This window comes from Phocoena sinus, chromosome 16, assembly GCF_008692025.1.
Source record: "Phocoena sinus isolate mPhoSin1 chromosome 16, mPhoSin1.pri, whole genome shotgun sequence".
Lineage (NCBI taxonomy): Eukaryota > Metazoa > Chordata > Mammalia > Artiodactyla > Phocoenidae > Phocoena > Phocoena sinus.
In genome coordinates this window covers 82,397,571-82,416,161 of record NC_045778.1, presented here as the reverse complement: position 1 = coordinate 82,416,161, position 18,591 = coordinate 82,397,571, and the positions used below count along the sequence as shown (strand labels likewise).

Sequence of the window (18,591 nt, the reverse complement as noted above, 5' to 3'; positions counted from 1 at the left end):
CCCCGCGGGTCTGGTGCTGGCGGGTCGAGGCCCGGCACTGGATGGAGGGAAACCCGCCCGTGAGGGGACCTGGGGCCGCGGCCAAAGGACTCAGCCTCCTTGCTTCAACATCTCTCTTCACGGGGAAAATATTGTCGTGTTTCCCTGTGCCTTTCCCGTCCCCTGCATTTTCACAAACCTGCTGCCCCTCCAGCGGCTGCGGCTCCAGGCGGCCTCTCGGAGCCCGTTGTCCCTGGAGCGGTTCGTGGCCCGCACTTGGGGAGACGGCTCTGCCAGTGGGAGCCCGGGGCGTCTCTCAAGCGTGTTCTGATGGCTGAGGAGGCCCCGGGAAGCAGGAAAAAGAGCAGGGTTTGTGTGGCCCCAAGGTGGCGCCCAAACCGGTGGCGCCCAGGCCACGGAGCTGCAGGGTCCCCTCGGGCAGCGTTGCCGGCGGGCCGGGCCCTTGCAGGCTGCACAGCCCGGGACCCTCGCTCGGAGGCCGCCTGAGGATCTGGAGATCACAGCGGGAGTCCCCCGTCCCCCTAAGGGACGCCTACTCTCCAGGCCGAGGCCCAGCCCACGTGCAGAGGGTATGGGGCCTGCGATGTGTCCTCAGGGCTGACCGCACCGCAGAGAGGCCTGCCCGCCTGCTGGCAGCCTGGACGGCACGTGCTCCGGGGACTACAGCAGGGCATCTGGATCGGAGTTCTACCCTACCCCACTTTCAAACCTGTCGCTGAGCAGAAGCAGGGCCGGGGCTCCCCAGCGCCGCCCAGGGCACCACGGTGGCGCCCTCTACTGGAAGCGCACAGACAGCCCCGCACCCAGGCCCCCGGGCCGGTTGCCGCAGCCTGCGCTTCCGTTCCGGGCAGAGGAGGGGTCCTGGGACTGTCAGTCACTGGAGCAAAGCACTTTCCTTACACAATTCGGGACGCAGCCAACCACCTTCACAGCCCCCAAGTGCGAAGGGCACCCCAGGTCCCCCACTCGTCCTCCCAACACATCGGGACAGAGAAACAGGCCCTCTGCTCGTACGTGGAGACACTCACAATTCTCACAGCTCGCCGAGCCGAGGGCCCCCGTGAGAATGGACGGTCGCGGCGGCGAGACTCAGGGTCCCATCCGAAGATCAGACATCTATGCAGCTCCCTCAGGAGCGCGACTCCGCCGTAACGAAGTCCTGAGAAGGACCAAGATCAGAAGAGAATGCGGAAATGGTCGTATTTTATTTTTGAGGGAAAAAATCCAGAATTAACTTGGCTGACCTAAGAAAGGGATGCAATAAATTGTAAACGGGTGAGAAAAGCCTAGTTTGTCTGTGTTAGGTACCTGCTCTTTTGTCGATATGAAGGTACCATGAGATACACAGTACACCCAAACTGTACCCGTGCAGGGCTGTATTTTTACCCAGGTTTCCGGTGACAAACACAAACCGCTCAAGCCTCCCTGCGGCTGTTTACACTGTCGCAGGCACCCTCGACAAAGACACAGCATTCTACTGAACACTTGGGCACGGTTTATTTTCTCCATACATATTATTTATCCACAAACAGAGCTACAAGTTTCCCTTACGCTTTTTGGATAAGTCAATTATAACGCTAAAGTGACAACACGATACTGAAGTATCAGACCGTGTGCCCGGCGGATGCTGGAGACGCTCCTCTCTGCCGTCGGTGACAAGAGCTGACCCGCCTTCGTGTGTGACCCTGGACTTCCAGGCTCGACGTCAGGTGTCAGGAAGGAGAGGTCGGCATCCCTCGTCACCTTCTGTCCAGAGAAAGGCTGGGATAGACTCCATTCCTCAGAGAGGTGCCGTTTCAACCACGCCCATGCGCCAAGAGCTGTTTGTTTTCCCAAATCTTTCTGGGAAGCGGTTATTTTCTTTCCACTGACACGACCCCCAGTGGATGCACCCAGCATTCGCTTTCTGGCAGTTGGAAAAATAAGGCTGGAGAATCTCAGTAAGCACCTGTTTCCAGGGCCCGTCCCCTCTTCTCCAGCAGCACCATGCCAGCAGCTTCAACAGCCAAGAGGAGAGGGCAGGCGGGGAGCACGCAGGGGGTGGACGCCGGATGCCCCCTCCTTCCGGGGCAGTCGCCCTCATGTTTGCCAGCCCCCCACTGTCTCAGCCCTGACTTAACAGTATTAGAAATGGAACAGTGACAGTGTGAGAGAAGGGAACAAGTTAGACGCACGGCGGCCAGTCTCTGAACTCACTTTGTCGTAAAATGTAGAAAAGAAGGAGCAGACACGCGGCACCCCTACGGCTCCAGCCCCTTTAATAATGTGGCAGTGCCGCCGCCCGCCGTGCTCCCAGCGAGCTGTTACTACAAACACTCAATCCTGGCCAGCAGGCTGGGAGCTGGTGGCGCCGCCCAGGGCCCCGTGCCAGGTTCTCGCTGGACGGGAGCCCCCTCCACATGCCGGTTTCCCCGCCGGGCCGCCTTCGTGGGCCAGAAGCCACTCTTTCACAGCCACGCCTCCAGAGTAGCCGCCCAGGGCTCCGCTGCTGCAGACCACTCTATGGCACGGGATAAGGATGGGCATCTGGAAAACAGCGGGGCAGCCACCGTCAGGCTGGGCTCCAGGCCAGTGTGGTCTTTCGGGATCCAGGGCAAGGCCCCTGACCACGATGGACCCAGGGCCCAACTCGCAGGGCTTGGCCACCTGCAGGCTCTTGTCTCAGCACTGCTCACCCCTTGGCCTCTGAGCATCCTGCGTGGGCTGGGAAGGGGCCCAACGCCTGAGGCGAATGTGGGGCATTTTCTAGAGAACCCCTTTATGCTACGACTGGGGAGGAGAAAGCTTAATTTCACTTGATAAGGGATTTAAAACGGAGGCAGAATTTAAAATGACATTTCCAAGTTTAGGTACCACGTAAAATTCTCCAACACTTCCAAGATGTTAAGAAGAAACTTCGGGGAATGCTGTACTCGCACAGGCCCCTTCAAACCAGAGGCTGGAACGTGTGGCCGTCCCCATGCAGTCCGCGCCTGTTTTTGTAAATAAGGTTTTATGGGAACACAGCCACGCCCACTCGGTACTCCGTACCTGCGGCTGCTTTTGCAAAGCCTAAAATATTGACTGAACGGCCCTTTATAGAAAAGGTTTGCTGACCCCGGCTTTACACTACCCCCGTGCACTGGGGGGGACCTGCTTTCCTCCTTAGTCTCTGGCAAGTCTGAGAAGCTCCAGTTCCACCTGTTCCCACCTGAAAAGCCGCCACCAGTACCCCACCTGCTGGGATGGGGCAGCCAGCTCTTCCACTGATCCCAGCAAGGACCCTCGGCCCATGCCCACCCTCATTCGTCCCACATGGTTCCCCCCGCCCCACCCCCCCAAAAGAAGCCCTAATGGGAAGACAAGGCTGCTCCTGGCCTTTCACGCCTGGAGTCGTCAGGCACCTGCTTAAATCAACAGAGTGATTCCACTAAAAGCAGCGCCACTTCACAGTGAAAACAAGTCCAAACACAGCCCACAGAGAACCGCCGACTATCAGAAGGGCCCCGCTGCTGGGACCAAGGGCAGTGACAGTCGCCCAGGGGCCGAGTGTCCCTGAGATGCACCAGGAAACACGGGCCCAGGCTGGGCTCTGTGCACCCAGTGAAGCTCACCCGAGGCCCACAATGCAGCAGCACGAGTCCCAGGGGAGGGGCAAGGCTGGCCCAGCCTCGGAGAGTGAGGGCCTGGTTCCCGGGAGGCCGGACAGGCAGGCAGGCGTGTGGACCGGGCGCTGATGCCCCGAGGACAGGGCCTCCCCCAGCGCCCGGCACCTTCTTTTCCTGGCCCAGAGCTGGCACCACACAGACCTGCAGGGGTCTGATACCGCACGTACCAGACTGGACTGGACCCCAGGGCCTGCAGTCGCCGATGGGAGTGAGGGGCCCTTTCGTGAGGGCTGCTCGCTACTCCTGCAGCCACTCACAGGCCTAGTTCCCCCTGACCTCGTACTTGCGCTGCCAACCCCACCAGGGCGGGGAGCCCCTGTCCTCTCTGGCGGGGCCTCCTCAGCAGGAGTCCCAAGCATGCGCACGGGAGCCCTGCTTGGGGTCTGTTCCTGGAACGGCAGCGCCGCTGTCCGCACGGAGCTCTGACAGCCACGGGTGGAGGGGCTGCAGTGGCCACTGCCCTTGCTTTTGGTTTCCGCGTGGAGGACCTCACTGGAGGGCTGCTCCGGGCCTGGTCTCTCCCCCGCAAACCCCCTGAGGGGAGGACGACTCCCTGAGCAGCCACCCTTGGAAGAATGGACGAGAATGTTCAGCTTAGCACCTTGTGGAGTCCTGCAGGGGGACTGCCTGCCCCACGGCATGGGGTGCCCTTTTCTCTTCCAAGACATGGTCAGCGCCCGCCCCTGCAGGGACCAGTGACGGGACGGGGCGGGGGGGGCGTCTAATTCTGGCGGGACTTCCTGCAAAGCCTGCCATGGCTATGGCTATGGCCACGCCACCTCTCCAGTCAAGCTTTTATCCTAATAAAGCTAACATCCTTTACTCATGTCTCAGTTGGCTCAGAAGATGGGAGGAAAGAAAGGGATGTAATTACGGCCCCTGAAAACCACAGTGGATGGGAGATGTCTTCCTGGGCAGCCAGTGGACACAGCTTAGAGCACACCCAGTGTGCCAGGGACGGCCACATGCCGGGGGCCACCAAACACAAGGAGTTGTACCCCGTGTTCCCACTGCACGGGGCTCTGGGAGACCAATGGTTGTTCTGCGTAAGGATCCGGACAAGCAGTTACTCAGAGCTTGAGAAGAGCTGCTCTCTGGAGGGACTCCCCAGGCCTCGGCAGAGTTCAGACTTCTGCTAAGGGAAGGGTCTGCTCTGGAGTCCCTGGGGAAGAAAGGCTTCATCCTAGGTAGCTCCATCCTGGCGGGAGGAAGGGGCACCGGTGGGCGGCCACTGCAGGCCCAGGGCATGCTGGGGTGAGAGCTCTCATCCCTGTGGGAACATCACGGTGGCCGCTCCACAACGAAGGTCATAGCAGCGGGCACAGGTACAGGAACCGGGGCCCACTCTGGAGATGGCGCCGGGGTGGGGAGCTGGGCGCAGACCCTGAAAGACCCCACCCGTGGGGGGAACCTCCTCTCATGGTATCTGGGCACCCCCTGCTCCCTCGGGCAGTCGTTCCTACTTCTGCCTTTACCGGAGGCCCTTCACTGTGGGTGGAGCAGGGTGTCACCTGCTGGGCACCAGACACATACACACGCCTGCCAGAAAGTGCCCCTCTGTGGGGCTGCACCTGTCCCAGGAGGTTGGCTGGATCCCCAGTCCCTGTCCTAGACACGTTGCTCAGTAATGATGCTCTGGGGAGAGCATGCCTGATGTGCACATCGTGACATCGTGTCCTCCAACGAGCCCAGACCAGGCACTCTCAACTTCGGGACATGTGAAGCCTCTGGCCCAAGCTGACAAGCTGCTTAGGGGCCGAGAGGGGATTCCAGCCCCACACTCTGTACACTGCCCCCAGGGGACCGCCGAGGCGGGGCCTGGGGGCGCTGGCACGTAAGTAAGTTGGCTTGGGAGGTGGGAATCTGACTTCCCGCACATCACAGACTAGTCCCGCCTTGGACCAGAAGTTAGAGTTGCCATGGTAACTCGCATCGTCTGTGGGGTTCTGACCCCGCACAGGGAGGGTGAGCTCAGACTTCCTCTCCAGTGCAGTTTAACTGAGCGAGAAGCAGACACGCTGCCGAGTCCCGCCGAGTCCTGCCCGCGGCACCCAGCTCCCATCTGCCTGGAGGGAGTAGCGGGAAACTTTCAGAACAGATTGTTTGCTCTGACGGAGGGTTTTTATCAAATACAATAGTACATTAATAATTGCTGGGAGGACATGATTAGGTAATATACAATTCAAGTTTTTGACTGATAAAGAGACAGACATTTAATTCAATTTAGTCTTACAAACATTTAGGCACCAATTCAGTTTTCCTACCGAACAGCAGATTTCACAAGTGAGCTTTGATTTTCTTCCCTCTCGCCCAACAAACTATGAAATTGTACCAAAGTGTGTAACGTGGACCTTTCTCCCTTTCTATGCAGGACGCAGATAACAGGACTGCTGGCCTGGAACAGCAATTATGAAGATAGCTATGACCAGTCTTCATCTTTGATGGAGAACTGGTGTCTTACCAAACACACACTATCTTTCCCTCCGGAAATGGGAACACTGCTTCTGCTTGTGCTGATTTTGGTGGCAAGTTTCAGACTATCAAGATGACGAATCCTGCTAAAATTCACTGGGGCCCTCAGGACATTTCAAAGGATCTGCACCCTCTATGCCCTCTCCTTTAAAGCCTGTGCTACACGAAATGCAATTTTTATCAACAACCACGAAGCTCATAATATCACAGCTGCATTGAAATCTTCACGCTGTGAAATCTAATTCATCCAGTACGCGAATCCATCACTTACACAGACCCTTTCTCAAATGCTATAAAACTTCCAAACCCATAGATTTGTCTCCAACAAAAATAACACGAAGGGGCCTTTCGATCAATAATGGAATCCCTCTGATTCTGGTGCCGGCTGAATATTTTCTCCAGCTTCGCCTTTGTTCTTGTGGGTAGCAGCCCACAAGGGAAAGAGCTTGTTTTCACTTGCGGCCTCATCAATACCTAAATCCTGGTGAACAAGTGACACCGAGAAGCTGTAATCAATAGCTCCCTGTGCGTTTTTTCTTCTGGTCAAATGGTTCAGCCCCACTGACAGCCCTGACACTTAGAACATGCTGCTAAATCTTTATCAACAGCCATCTGGGTGACGGGCAGGACAAGACTCAGGGGGTCATTAACGCTCATGGCAATCTGTGAATAAACTAACTCCTCAGGAATGCGTTTGTTTAGAAGAAGGTGGAGAAACTCTCTGTGCAAGTATTGATTGCCTTTGAACTGCATTTAGCAAATTCTGTCTGAGGATGAGTGGGAGGGTGCTTTACCGGGGAGGGCGTGAGGCCTCTTCAACCCGCCCCACCGGAAGACGGCCTGTCCCCCAGGCTGGGCCTGAGAGAGGGTCTTCCGGAAGGCTGCGAAACCGTTTCACCCGGGCTGTTGATTCCTTCACAGAAAACCATGGAAAAGCCAAGGGCCTGGAATGGGACGAAACTCCCCCACCACACCACCGCAAAAACCGCCCCTCAGCCTGGCGTGGGGAGAGCAGCCCAGGCCAAGAGCACGTGTCGTCGCGGGAGCCAGCACGTGTCCTTTTACCGCCAGCCGCCTAAGGAATCAGCGCGCCGTGGGCCTCACGGTGGTCTGGAACATTCCACACCCACCTGCCGCTCTCCTCCTGAAACGCACAGCCGTTCTTCCCGGCCGGAACACAAGATGTTTTCAGCGGGTAAGCCTCTACGATGTGCTATCTGTGCTGGAGCCCACGTGTGTGGTGCTGTGGCCGGGCCCCTGCCATCAGCGCCGAGAAGGCGGACACGCCAGCCAGTCCCTGACTGGGCCCCTTCCTCCCTCAGGTCCCTGGGTCACCACTGAGATCCCCGGCCCGTTCTGAGGAGGTTCTCTTTTACCAACTTTGTGGGACCCCTCTGAGGGCGGTTGATTCCCGCCGAGCTGCCCCACGCAGCAGGCATCTCCTTGCAGGGGCACCTCCGGTGCCTCTGAGCCACACCTGGAGGCCTCTGTCGGGTCCTCTGCAGCCTCTCATCAAGTTGAGGTCCCTGCGTGAGTCACAGGCAGCGCCCAGCTACAGAGGAACGCCCAGGGAAAGGCCACAGAGTGCTCACCACCTCCCGTCCCCCTTGGCACGGAAGGGAGCTGAGAAGAGGGGACGCGGGGCGGGCGGAATCCTCCGCCCGAGTGCGTCGTCGTGGCCACCCTCGGCGTGGACACGTGATGGGGACGTCCAGACTAGGACTTCATGGACGGTAGAGTTTTAAGCCCTGTGAGATCCTGTTGTATAAATTTCAGTGGCTGAGGCCATACTTGAGCAGCAACAGTCATAGAGATTAATAGCAAGAGGAGAGAGTCCCGCTGGTTGCAGGACAATAAATGTTTCTGAACGTCGCCACAAGCGCCATCGGCGGACAGCCAAGGCCTCGCCACTGCAGAGTGAGAAACCGCGGGCGTCACAGGGGGCAGGTGAGGGGCTGCTCATCTGTGCGCGTCAGTGAGCGGAGCTGTTTCACGGCAAGGATGGGAGTCGCGCCTGCTGATGGGGCGGGCGGTGCCAGGACGCGAGGCCAACCTCAGGGCAGGAGGCAGGGAGGCCGGGAGGGAGGGCAGAAGGACCACGTCTCCGCGTGGGGCGTGAACGGGAGCATGGCCTGAAACAGGGATGGAGATGGGGGACAGAGGGAGAATTTCTACACAGCACGATGACGCCGTGAAGCAGGAGGGGGCAAAGTAGTCCCCAGAGTTCTCCCTCGAGGCCCCGAGTGGACACCACAGCCCGCTCTGGGTGGTCTCTCTATCCAGAGCAAAGTCAAACTGCCCCAAACTGAGTGGACCTGGGAGAAGACGGTGGCCTCCCAGAGGGAAGGTGTGACGTGAGCTTCACTGGGAGACGTGAGTAACTACACCTAGAAACTTGACTCACCGTCACCCCACGCTCAGCGCAGAAACGCGGCCCGTAACGCACAGAGGAGGCGTACGCGAACGACGTAGCTGGGCCGCCGCCACTACGGCACAACAGGTGCAAAACGACACGCTGACCAGATCCACCGGCCTCCATCGTGGAGACCAGGGACACGGGAAGTGGGGGGCTGTGTCATCGTATCACATATTGCTCCTGACGATGTGAGGTATTTTCATACGGAAGAAAACTCTTCTCCGGATCAGATGTACATTGAGGCAGTGCCCCCACTACAGACCTACAGGAGCTGCTGCTTAAGAGTAACAGTGCCGTTTGGGAGAAAGGCCAAGTAGCTGCCATCTCCTCGAGACACCGGCTCTGCCCTCGGGCGGCCGCGAGCCGAGTGGCGAGAGCTGCCGAATGCGGTGTGCAAAACGCCAGCCTCTGCCCTGCGAGCAGCGGTGGAAGTAGTTCTGAAAACACAGCAGGGCCACAGCAAGTTTTTAAAAAGTGGGGCCTCTCTGATTTAGTAACTTCCCATCCCATGATGTGATGACAAGGGAAAGAGCTTGTTTAGTAACTTGATTAGTAACTTCCCATCCCATGATGTGATGACTCCCTTTGCTTTTCCTGATAGGATGGCATTCTTCTACCATATGAGAGACTTTCCTACAGCTTTAGGGAGAATCCATTCCCAATGTGATAGCAGGCCCTGGCGGGCACTGGAGACTAGTAAGATCGGGAATATTCCAGGGCCCCATGCAACTGTGTGGGGTCTCCCAGAGGGCTGAGCTGTTGTGCGGACAGGGGTGCCCTTCCTGCCCACCTGCAGGCTCCACAGGCGTGTGTGGCCTTGGCCAGGCCCACGTCACGGCCTCTCCACAACCCACGCGGACTTCCTCCCTGAGACTGGACAGCGCTTGGCCCACGTGTGGCGTGACGGGGAGCAGAGGTGACCTCTGCACTCCTGGGAACGACAGGCCTGCAGCCACCCCACACTGAGGCCTGACCCTATCCCCTGGGGAGATGGCCTTGCGTGCTCCGTGAGTCCTGCTCTCAGCCCAGCCTGACTGCAGACTCAAGGGGGGACAAAGACGTGAAGGAGCTTGGGGACACGCCCGAAAGCGATGAGTCATCCCAGGTCCCAAGGGCCACGGCCTGGACCTCCTGACGGAGCAAAGCCCCCAGGCGACGGGGATGGGTTTGAAAACACCGCGGCACGTGTATTTTTCTAGAACATAAGCTCTCGTGCGTGGGTCTGTTTTGTTTCCTGCTGTACTCCCGGCACCCGGAAGAGCGTCGGGCACGCCCTAGGCACCCAGCGTGCCCAGCTGTCCAGTGAATGAATGGCCGTGTGCTCGCCACTTCTCCAGGCTTCGCCGCCCCGGGCTCACTGTGACGAGCAGTTTCCGTGGTTCTGACACGCGTCGTGGGGCGGGGAGGGTCTCGGTGGTGCGTGGGAAAGCTTCTTTACCACCTTCACCCCGCCAGTGCCACCCACGCCTCTTCCAGAGGTCCCCACCACAAACGCTTCCTGTCCTCCCTGCCCACTGCAGCCCGGGCTGCCCCTGAAACCCGCTTCAGTCAGAGGACACTGTGACCCCCTGAGCGCAGTGCCCAGGCCCCCCACCGACCACGGCCATGCTGCCGCCACGTGGACACAAACTCACAGGATTGCGTCTCATCGCCTCTCCCACGGCCCGCGCTGCTTTGGGGCTGCCCGCCAGGGCCGCTAATTGCTGGTAAGAAACCGTCTCTCCGAACTTCACAGCCTTCAGCAGCTTCCACAGCGCCTGTCTGGTGAACGAATCTGAAGGGAGAGAGCAGAGTGACACGATTTGGGCCAACGGCTCCGACAGCTCGGATACAAACGGCTTCCAGTCCTGAAAGAGAGGGTGCATCAACATACACAGAGGTGCTATTCTCAACGAAAACAGCTCCGCACGGCCCTGTCACCGTGTCACCCGACACGGAGGAAGAGGCGTGCGACGCAGGGCACGGAGCGGGCCGGCCCCTCTGCAGGTGTCCCCAACCGTGCCTCACAGGTCTGCGGCTTCCTCCCATCTTCCCCGAGCGCCAGGCAGGCCCGAGACACGCTCTCCCGGCACCCGGGTGTGTATAAATTAGCACGCAGTGCGCTCCGTGAGCACAGAAGGTCCTGCTTGCACACCAACTTCGAAACCTTTTGTTCCGCTGGTTAATTTCCAACTTCGGCTGGGACACAGAAGGAACAGGAAGCCACGGGCTGGGCTCTGATATTATACTAGCTGTCCACATCCGATGGCGGGCAGGCTTAGACTGCCAAACGCCACGGTACACAGGGGCTGGTGGTGACCTTGGCTACAGGCATCTGTAATGAGCAGGGCTGCAAAGATAAAACAACTTCATTCCCATCTGAATTGACTAAACCACATCAAATGGCATTCCCTCTTCATCCCGCTGCAGGAATGAAAAGGAAAACGCACGACAACATTCCCTCCGTCTGCTCCAGGTTTAGAGCTGTTTCGCGGGCGTGGAGTGCGTGCGCTGGGGAGAAGCCTGGCGTGTGAAGGAGGCGGGTCTGAACCGACACCTATTGTCTTTCCGAAGGGGACGCACGGCGTGGGAGAACTGGACACGGAGCTGCGGCCCCCAGAGGGGGGGCGGGAGCGCCCAACGCAGCAACAAAGGGAAGGATTCCACGGGCAGGGGCGCAGTCCGAGTGTGTCCCTAATAGCACTAATTACACTCGGTGCCAAGCTGGCCAAGTGCGATTTGGTTCTTAAAGGAAACACACCCTTACATGCGTGTTAAATAAGAAAAATCACTTCTTCACTGAAGGGAATGATAATCACTTCACTGGGAAAGAAAAATCTGTTTAGACTTTATTATAACATTAAGCAAATTACACATCAGCATAATCCAGGTGATACCAGAAAAGGGTCAGCAGAGAAATTGACTTTGTTGTTCATTAATTTACATGGATTAGCAGAGGGCAAAAAGATAGCAAATGTGCTCTAGTTTTTTATGATATAATTTCAAACTCTACACCGTTTGTGGCAGGAGGGTGACTCTGGGGTTAATCAGACTGATTTGTCCTTTTAATTGCTTTCTATTCAAAGAAAATTCATTAGATAATGTTCTCTTCAAAATTCATGAATCAATTTAACTGAAGAAACCACGTTAACAGCTCTGGGTTCATTAGCACAGGCGGTTGTGTGACTAGCTGATTGCTGAGAGCGTTTCCTTAGGCAAACAGACTCTGTTTACTGTGATTTCTTCAGAAAGGGTTTTGAAATCAAACTGTTCATCATTATCACTGTCGCCCGTTGTTGTGTCTAACTTAAAAAAAAAAAAAAAAAAAGGAAGAAAAAAGAAAAGCAAGGCAGCTTGGTGATAACTTGGAGAAAAAGAGGTTTCAGGGATAGCCGTCTCGGAAAAGAAACGATACGAGTCGATACAGCGAGAAGCAGAGGCCGGTCTCCTGCCTTCTTCCCACAGCCCAGCGTTGCTGGTTTTTGCTTTCCGTGTTTTGGCCCAGGGGAGGATGCTGCCTAGGTCTTCCAGGAGGACAGTCTGGAACTTACTAAACCTGCAGGCACACGGTGAGAGGTGTGTGCAGACAGAAGCTGGAGAGACAGAACAGTTCCGAGAAGCCGCGGCGCAGCTCCCCGGCCGCCACCTGAGCGCCAGGCGCCGACGGACTCCTGCCGAGTCACAGAGCGCCCCTCCTTCCAAGGGGAAAAACACTGTAAAAATAAAACAACTGGACGCCCGTACATGAGCGCAGAGTTTATCGAACACTTTCAGCTTCACTGTCAGGTTTTCCACGGGAAACCGTTTCTCACCTTGTATGTACCAGGCAATGGTATTGGGACGAACAGCCCAAGAAATGCAGTATTAGTCAGTCAAGCACATCATTGCATAAATGTACCTGGAAACTCAATTCCACCTTGTAGGGAGCAAATGCACTTATGAGTCTAAGCGGTGCTCAGAGCCAGCACCTTCGCCCTGGACCTGTGCAAAATCAGACCTGAGCCCCACCCCTCTGAACGGGGGTGGGGGGGCAACACTCTCGGTTGTTGGGTACCATTCTAAAATGTAGCAAAACCTGCTCATAAAGATTACCATGATCGATGTGTAAAATACATTCTCTTGAGGTGACCACATCAGTCTTTAGTGGCCGGACCATCATTTCAGGTGCCCTAAGGGGCAACCACTGAAACACCATCCTTTTCTCTCCCGTAAGGTCCTCTGCGGAGAGCACCTGCAGCCTCCGGAGGCCACATTCTGGGTGTTCCTCTCCTTCCCCATCTCCTGCCTGTTCTGGGGTCCGGGTGAGGTCAAGGTAGGCTCTGCTGGAAGACTGCTCCTTAGATCCCCCTTATCTTAAGGACACGGCCATCTCCATTTGAGCTTGGGTGGCTACTTAAACACACCCACCGCAACCACCTAAACCTGTAGGATGCCCCGCCATAGCGTCAAACCCGGTGTCCACGCGTGGGTCACGGCCATTTGACAGGTTTCCAACTTTCCAAGGGTTCTCCCTCCCAGGACTTGCCTTCTCTGGCCTCCGGCACAGAGGGGGCACCCAGGCTGGCACACGGGAGCTCACGATAATCTGGGAGGGAGCCAGGTTTCTGACCAGGTGACTCCAGAGGCAAGTTCTGACGCTACGTGCTCTTCAAGTGTAAACGAGCTAAACTGACCTGATGCCACCTCAGCATCAAAGCGGCCACACGACCTTTCCAGGGATGAACCTGGGAGGGAGAACGTGAAAGTGGAAGGAAACGGGGTTCTGGTCCAGGGGGAACAGAGGCAGCGTCTTCTCCCTGCCTGTCTCTGCTGAATGCCTTTATAGAGCCTGGGCACAAGGCGGCACAAGGCACAGAGCAGCTATTTGAGGGCCGTGGAAAGTAAAGGTTCGGGAAGAGGAGTTTGAAGAAACCCGCAACGACGCGCCAGTTTACCACTTTTCCCCTCAATAACCCCCGGCCAGGACTGACTGCAGCCTCGACCCCGGCGGTGCTGCTGCTGCAGACAGAGCCCAGGGCTCTCATCACCTTGAGGAGGGAGAAGGACCCCTGATGCTCAGAGCACGGAGGAGCCCCCCTCTGTGCTATTACCTCTGAACTCCTGTACCGCCGCCCCCAAGCAATCCTGCAGTGGTGGGGGGCCCGCAGGTGCTGAAGGCCCTGAGGAGAAACATCCTTTCTGATGGGAAGAGCTATGGTCCCCAAAGGTGGGTGGACCCACTGCTTTCCCCTTCTTTGTATTCTCACTGCTCGGCCCTAGATGGAAGCACAGTTGCAGGAGTGTGTGGTAGCGTGGAGGACCCCCAACAACTCGGAAGGACCAGGGAGATTGCAGAGAAAGAGGCCTTTGGGAAAGCACACCAGCAAGTTGTTTACAGATTCCTGGATTCGCCCCTGAGCTGGGCACGTGTGGATCTGCCACTAAACCCAAGACTCCGAGAACTGAGGTAAGGGTTAGACCACTGCTGGGGTCCTGGAGGGCAGACCTGAACGGGACTGCGGAGGCTACAAAGGAACGGATACTGAAACCACAACCTGCAGAAGCCTGGTCAGGACTCATGGGCTGTATCCAACCAGGTCGCGTGTCTCATAAACAAAAGTATCAACATTACTGTAAGATTTACACGAGACCCAGAGTCTCAGAATATCATATTCAAAATGATCAGGTTACAACCCCAGATTACTTAGCATATGAAGAATCAGGAAAACCTCAACTTGCCTGGGAAAAGACAGTCAACAAATGTAAAGGCCAAAGCTGACACAGGAGTTAGAATCACCTGACAACCGCCCCTCTCCCTCAAGCTTTCTGAGGTATGATTAACAAATAAAACTGTAAGATACTTAAGGTGTGCAATGTGATGACTTGATAAACATCACCTGACAACCACTTCAAAGGATCTGTAATAAAAATGCTGTGAGAAGGGAAAATACCCACGAAACAAATGAAAATACAGAGAGTTTTTTTTTTTTTTAAAAAATAGAAGTTACAAAGAAGAATCAAATGGAGAATTTAGTACTGAAAAATTCAACATACAAAATGAAAACACTGCACTGCGTGGGGCTTCTTAGCAGAATGTGGATGCCAGAGGAAGAGCCAGTGAGACTGAGGATAAGTCAGCAGAAATGATCAACCAGAGAAACAGGAAAAAATGTCAAAAGGAAACAACCAAAAACAGCCTCGGGAACATGTTGGAAAAGCCAAAAGGTCTAACATGCGTGCTACTGGAGTTCCGGAAGGAGAGAGAGAAAGTGTGGTGTCGAAGAAAAACATTCAAAGAAATAATAGCTAAACATTTCCCAAATTTGGCAAAAGATATACAACCATAGATTTAAGAAGCTCAGCAAAGTGCAAACAGGACACACCCAAAGAAATCCACCCCCAGACATACCATGATGAAGCTGCGGAAATCTAAAGACAAAGAAAGAAATCTTGAAAGCAAAGAAAAACGCTGCATTATTTATAGGAGAACAATGTTTGAATGACTATAGAATTCTTATGGTAACCACGGAGGTAGGAGAAAGCAAGATGGCAATTTTAACGTGCTGAAAGAAAAGCACTGTCAACTTAGAATTCTACACCCAGTTTTGAAAAAAATCTTTCAGGAGTGAAGTTAAAATAAAGACGTTTTCAGATTAAAAAAAACAAAAGTTAAGGTGTTGCCAGCAGACCTGAAATGCTAAAGGAAGTTCTTCAGTAAGAAGCAAAATAATACCAGAGGGAAGTGTGGGACATTAGGAACAAAAGCAGAACAAAACAAATGGTAACTATTTGGCTAAATACCAAAGACTGTTCTTCTGTTGAGTTCTTTAAAATATGTTTAATGACTGAAAGCAAAACCATGACATCAACAGATAAGATTTTCAATGTACACAGAGGTAAAACAAGACACCATAACATAAAGCAGGGGAGTTAAAGGACCTACATGGTGGTAAGGCTTCTATATTCTACTTTAAGGTGGAGAAATATTGATTCCAATTAGACTGTGATAGTTAAGTATGTATCATAATCCCTACAGCAGCCACTAGAAAAACTATGAGAGATAATATAGTTAAAAAACATACACGATATAAAAAAATGTTAAAATATTCCATAGGAAGGAAAGAAAGGGGAAAGAAAAATGAAAAACCGAGCGAAAAGATAGAAAATGAATAATGATATGTGATAATAAAATGTACTAAATAATAAAATAGCAAATAAAATGAAATAAATGTTTGACATCCCAACCGTGAATGCTCATGTACCTAACGACAGGGCTCAAATGCAGGAAGCAAAAAAAATGGCAAAACTGAAAGGATAATTAGACAAATCCACAATTATTCTTGAAGACTTCACTACTTCTCTCTCATAATTCATAGAAATAGTTGACAGAACATCAAGGATGCAGAAATAAAAAACACTGTGAACCAACTTGTTTTAACTGACATTTATAGAATAGCCAGTAACAGCAGAATAGATACTCTTTACAAATGCACATGTAACACCGATCAAGATGAAGCATATTCTGGGTTATGAAACAAATGTTAACAACTTTTAAACAACTGAAATCAGACAAGTGATTTTCTCTGATCATAATGGAAAAAGACAAAAGGAAAATCTCCAAACATCTGGAGAGTAAGTAAGCCATTTCTAAATAATCTATGGGTCACAGAAGAAGTCTTAAGGAAATGAAAACAAAATTGAACTGAACGAAACTGAAAATACAGCATATCACAACTTATGGGACACAGCTAGTATTTTAGAGGGACATCTGTGGTATTGAATGCATATTTTAGAAAAAAGGTCTCAGATCAGTAATAACATAAAACATAAACTTAATAATAAGCTTCCACCTTAAGAAACCAGAAAGAGAAAAGCAAAATAAACCAAAAGGAGAAGGAAGGAAAGAATAAAGGTAATAGCAGAAACTAGTGAAATCGAAAACAAAAAATGATAGAGTAAAATACATGAAGCCAAAACTGGGTTCTTTAAAAAGAAAAATAAATTGATAAATCTTTAGTAAGACTGATTAAAAAAACCCCAAAAATTATCAACATGAGGAACAAAAGAGGGGATGTTACTACTGACCTCACAGACATTAAATTGACAAAAAATTTTTCCTACAAATAACTCTAGGCACAATATTCAACATCACAGATGAATTAGACAAATTTATCTAAAACTACAAACTACCAAAACTCATCCAGGATGAAAGAGATAACTGGAAATAGTCCTGTAACTATCAAAGAACTTGAATTCATAGTTTAAAATCTTCTGAAATCATAGGGCCAGATAATTTCACCAGAAAATTCTATCAAACATTTAAATAACACATCAATTCAGCATAATCTTTTTCAGAATAATAGACGAGAAGGGAACAACACTTCTCAAGGCATTTTATGAGGCTAGAATTACTCCAATATCAAAATCAAAAAAGACAGTAACCAGAAAAGCACAGATCAGCATCTCTCATGGACATACATGCAAAAATCCTCAACGAAGTGTTTGCAAATCAAATCGAGAAATACATCAAGAACAAGACATCAAAATTCAGTGGAGTCTGTCCCAGGAATGGAGGGCTGATTCAATATTTGAAAAATTAATCTATTATAAAGCTACAGTAATCAAGATAGGATGTACTGCTGAAAAAACACCTAGATCAACGGAACAGAATAAAACAACTCACATAAATAGAGGAGCAAAGGCAATTCGATGGAAAAAGGCTAGTCTTTCCAACAAATGGTGCTGGAACAACTGGACAGCCACATGCAAAATATGAATCTAGACACAGACCATATGCATCTTCTACAAAAACGAACTCAAAACGGATCACAGACGTAAATCTAAAAGGCAAAACTATAAAACACCTAGAAGATGGTCACCTAGAGAAAAATCTAGGTGACCCTGGGTTTAGGGAAGAGTTTTTGGATAGAGCATGATTCATGAAAGAAAAAAATGGGTAAGTTGAACTTTATCAAAATGAATTTCTGCTCTGTGAAAGATGCTGTTAAGGCACCTTAAAGAAAAGCCATAGGCTGAAAGAAAAGTTTGCAAAACACGTATCTAAAGGACTTGTATCCAAAATACACAAAGAATTCTTAAAAACTCAACAGTAAGAAAATAACTCAATTAGAAAACGGCTAAGAGCTTAACAGACACCTCCTCACCAAAAAAGATATACAGATGACAAATAAGCATATGATAAGCTGCTTAACATCATTTGTCATTGGGGAGTTATATGTTGAAACAATGAGATACAATTACACGCCTATCAGGATGGCTAAAAACAAAAAACAAACAAACAAACAAACAAGAAAAACCCTCAATAGTACTGACTGCTGGTGAGGATGAGGGATATTCATTCATTGCTGATGAAAGTGCAAAGTGGAACAGCTACTTTGGAAGAAAGTCGGTCGTTTCTTAGAAAGCTAAACTGAGGCTTACCTCATGAACCAGCAACCACACTCCTAGATATTCACTCAACTGATTGGAAAACTTACGTCCAGACAAAACCCCACACGTGAATGTTTACAGCAGCTTTACTCACCTATTGCCAAAACCTGGAAACCAAGATGTCCTTTAATAGGTAAATAAACTATGGAACACCCACACAATGGAATATTATTCAGTCACGTAAAGAGTGAACTATCAAGTCACAAAAAGACATGGAGGAATCTTAAACGTATATTGCCAAGTGAAAAAAAAAATTCTGGAAAGGCTACACGCTATATGATCCCAACTCTATGACCTTTCGTAAAAGGAATAACAATAGAGACATACATTCAATGTATGCAAATTAACAACAGCGACATACTTAGGACTGGAGGACCCCAGGAAAGAATGCAGGCGGTGACAAGAGAATCTAACTGTATGACAAACGTATGAACAAGCCCACTGAGGCGTGTGGGAGGAAACATGGTGACCTAAGTAACTCTGGAAATGAGTGGAGTCCATAAGATTAAGACAAAAGGAACTGCACTGGGCACTGTACCCTGGTCGATACAGCTGTTTCCCACGGAAGTACAGGATAAAAATCCTGATACCGCTATGCGCTATACTGGGCTCAAAGAACTAGCTAAACGGATGGCAGAAGGCTGGGGC

The 18,591-nt window shown here is 52.0% G+C and overlaps 1 protein-coding gene across 9 annotated transcripts in view; it reads right to left on the bottom strand.

Moving 5' to 3' along the window:
- The window catches only part of MGMT (O-6-methylguanine-DNA methyltransferase), a 348,914-nt gene that overhangs the window by 63,193 nt on the left and 267,130 nt on the right, over positions 1–18,591 (bottom strand). For 3 of the 9 annotated variants that reach the window (XM_032607818.1, XM_032607819.1, XM_032607813.1), the window contains 2 exons: positions 10,170–10,309; positions 2,317–2,526 (listed from right to left, as the gene is read on the bottom strand). In XM_032607818.1, coding sequence (XP_032463709.1) covers positions 2,317–2,526; positions 10,170–10,309 — 350 coding nt within the window. Of the gene's footprint in view, positions 1–1,303; positions 2,527–10,169; positions 10,310–18,591 lie in introns of those variants that run through there. The other 6 variants (XM_032607816.1, XM_032607814.1, XM_032607815.1 and 3 more) reach the window with 3 other exon arrangements.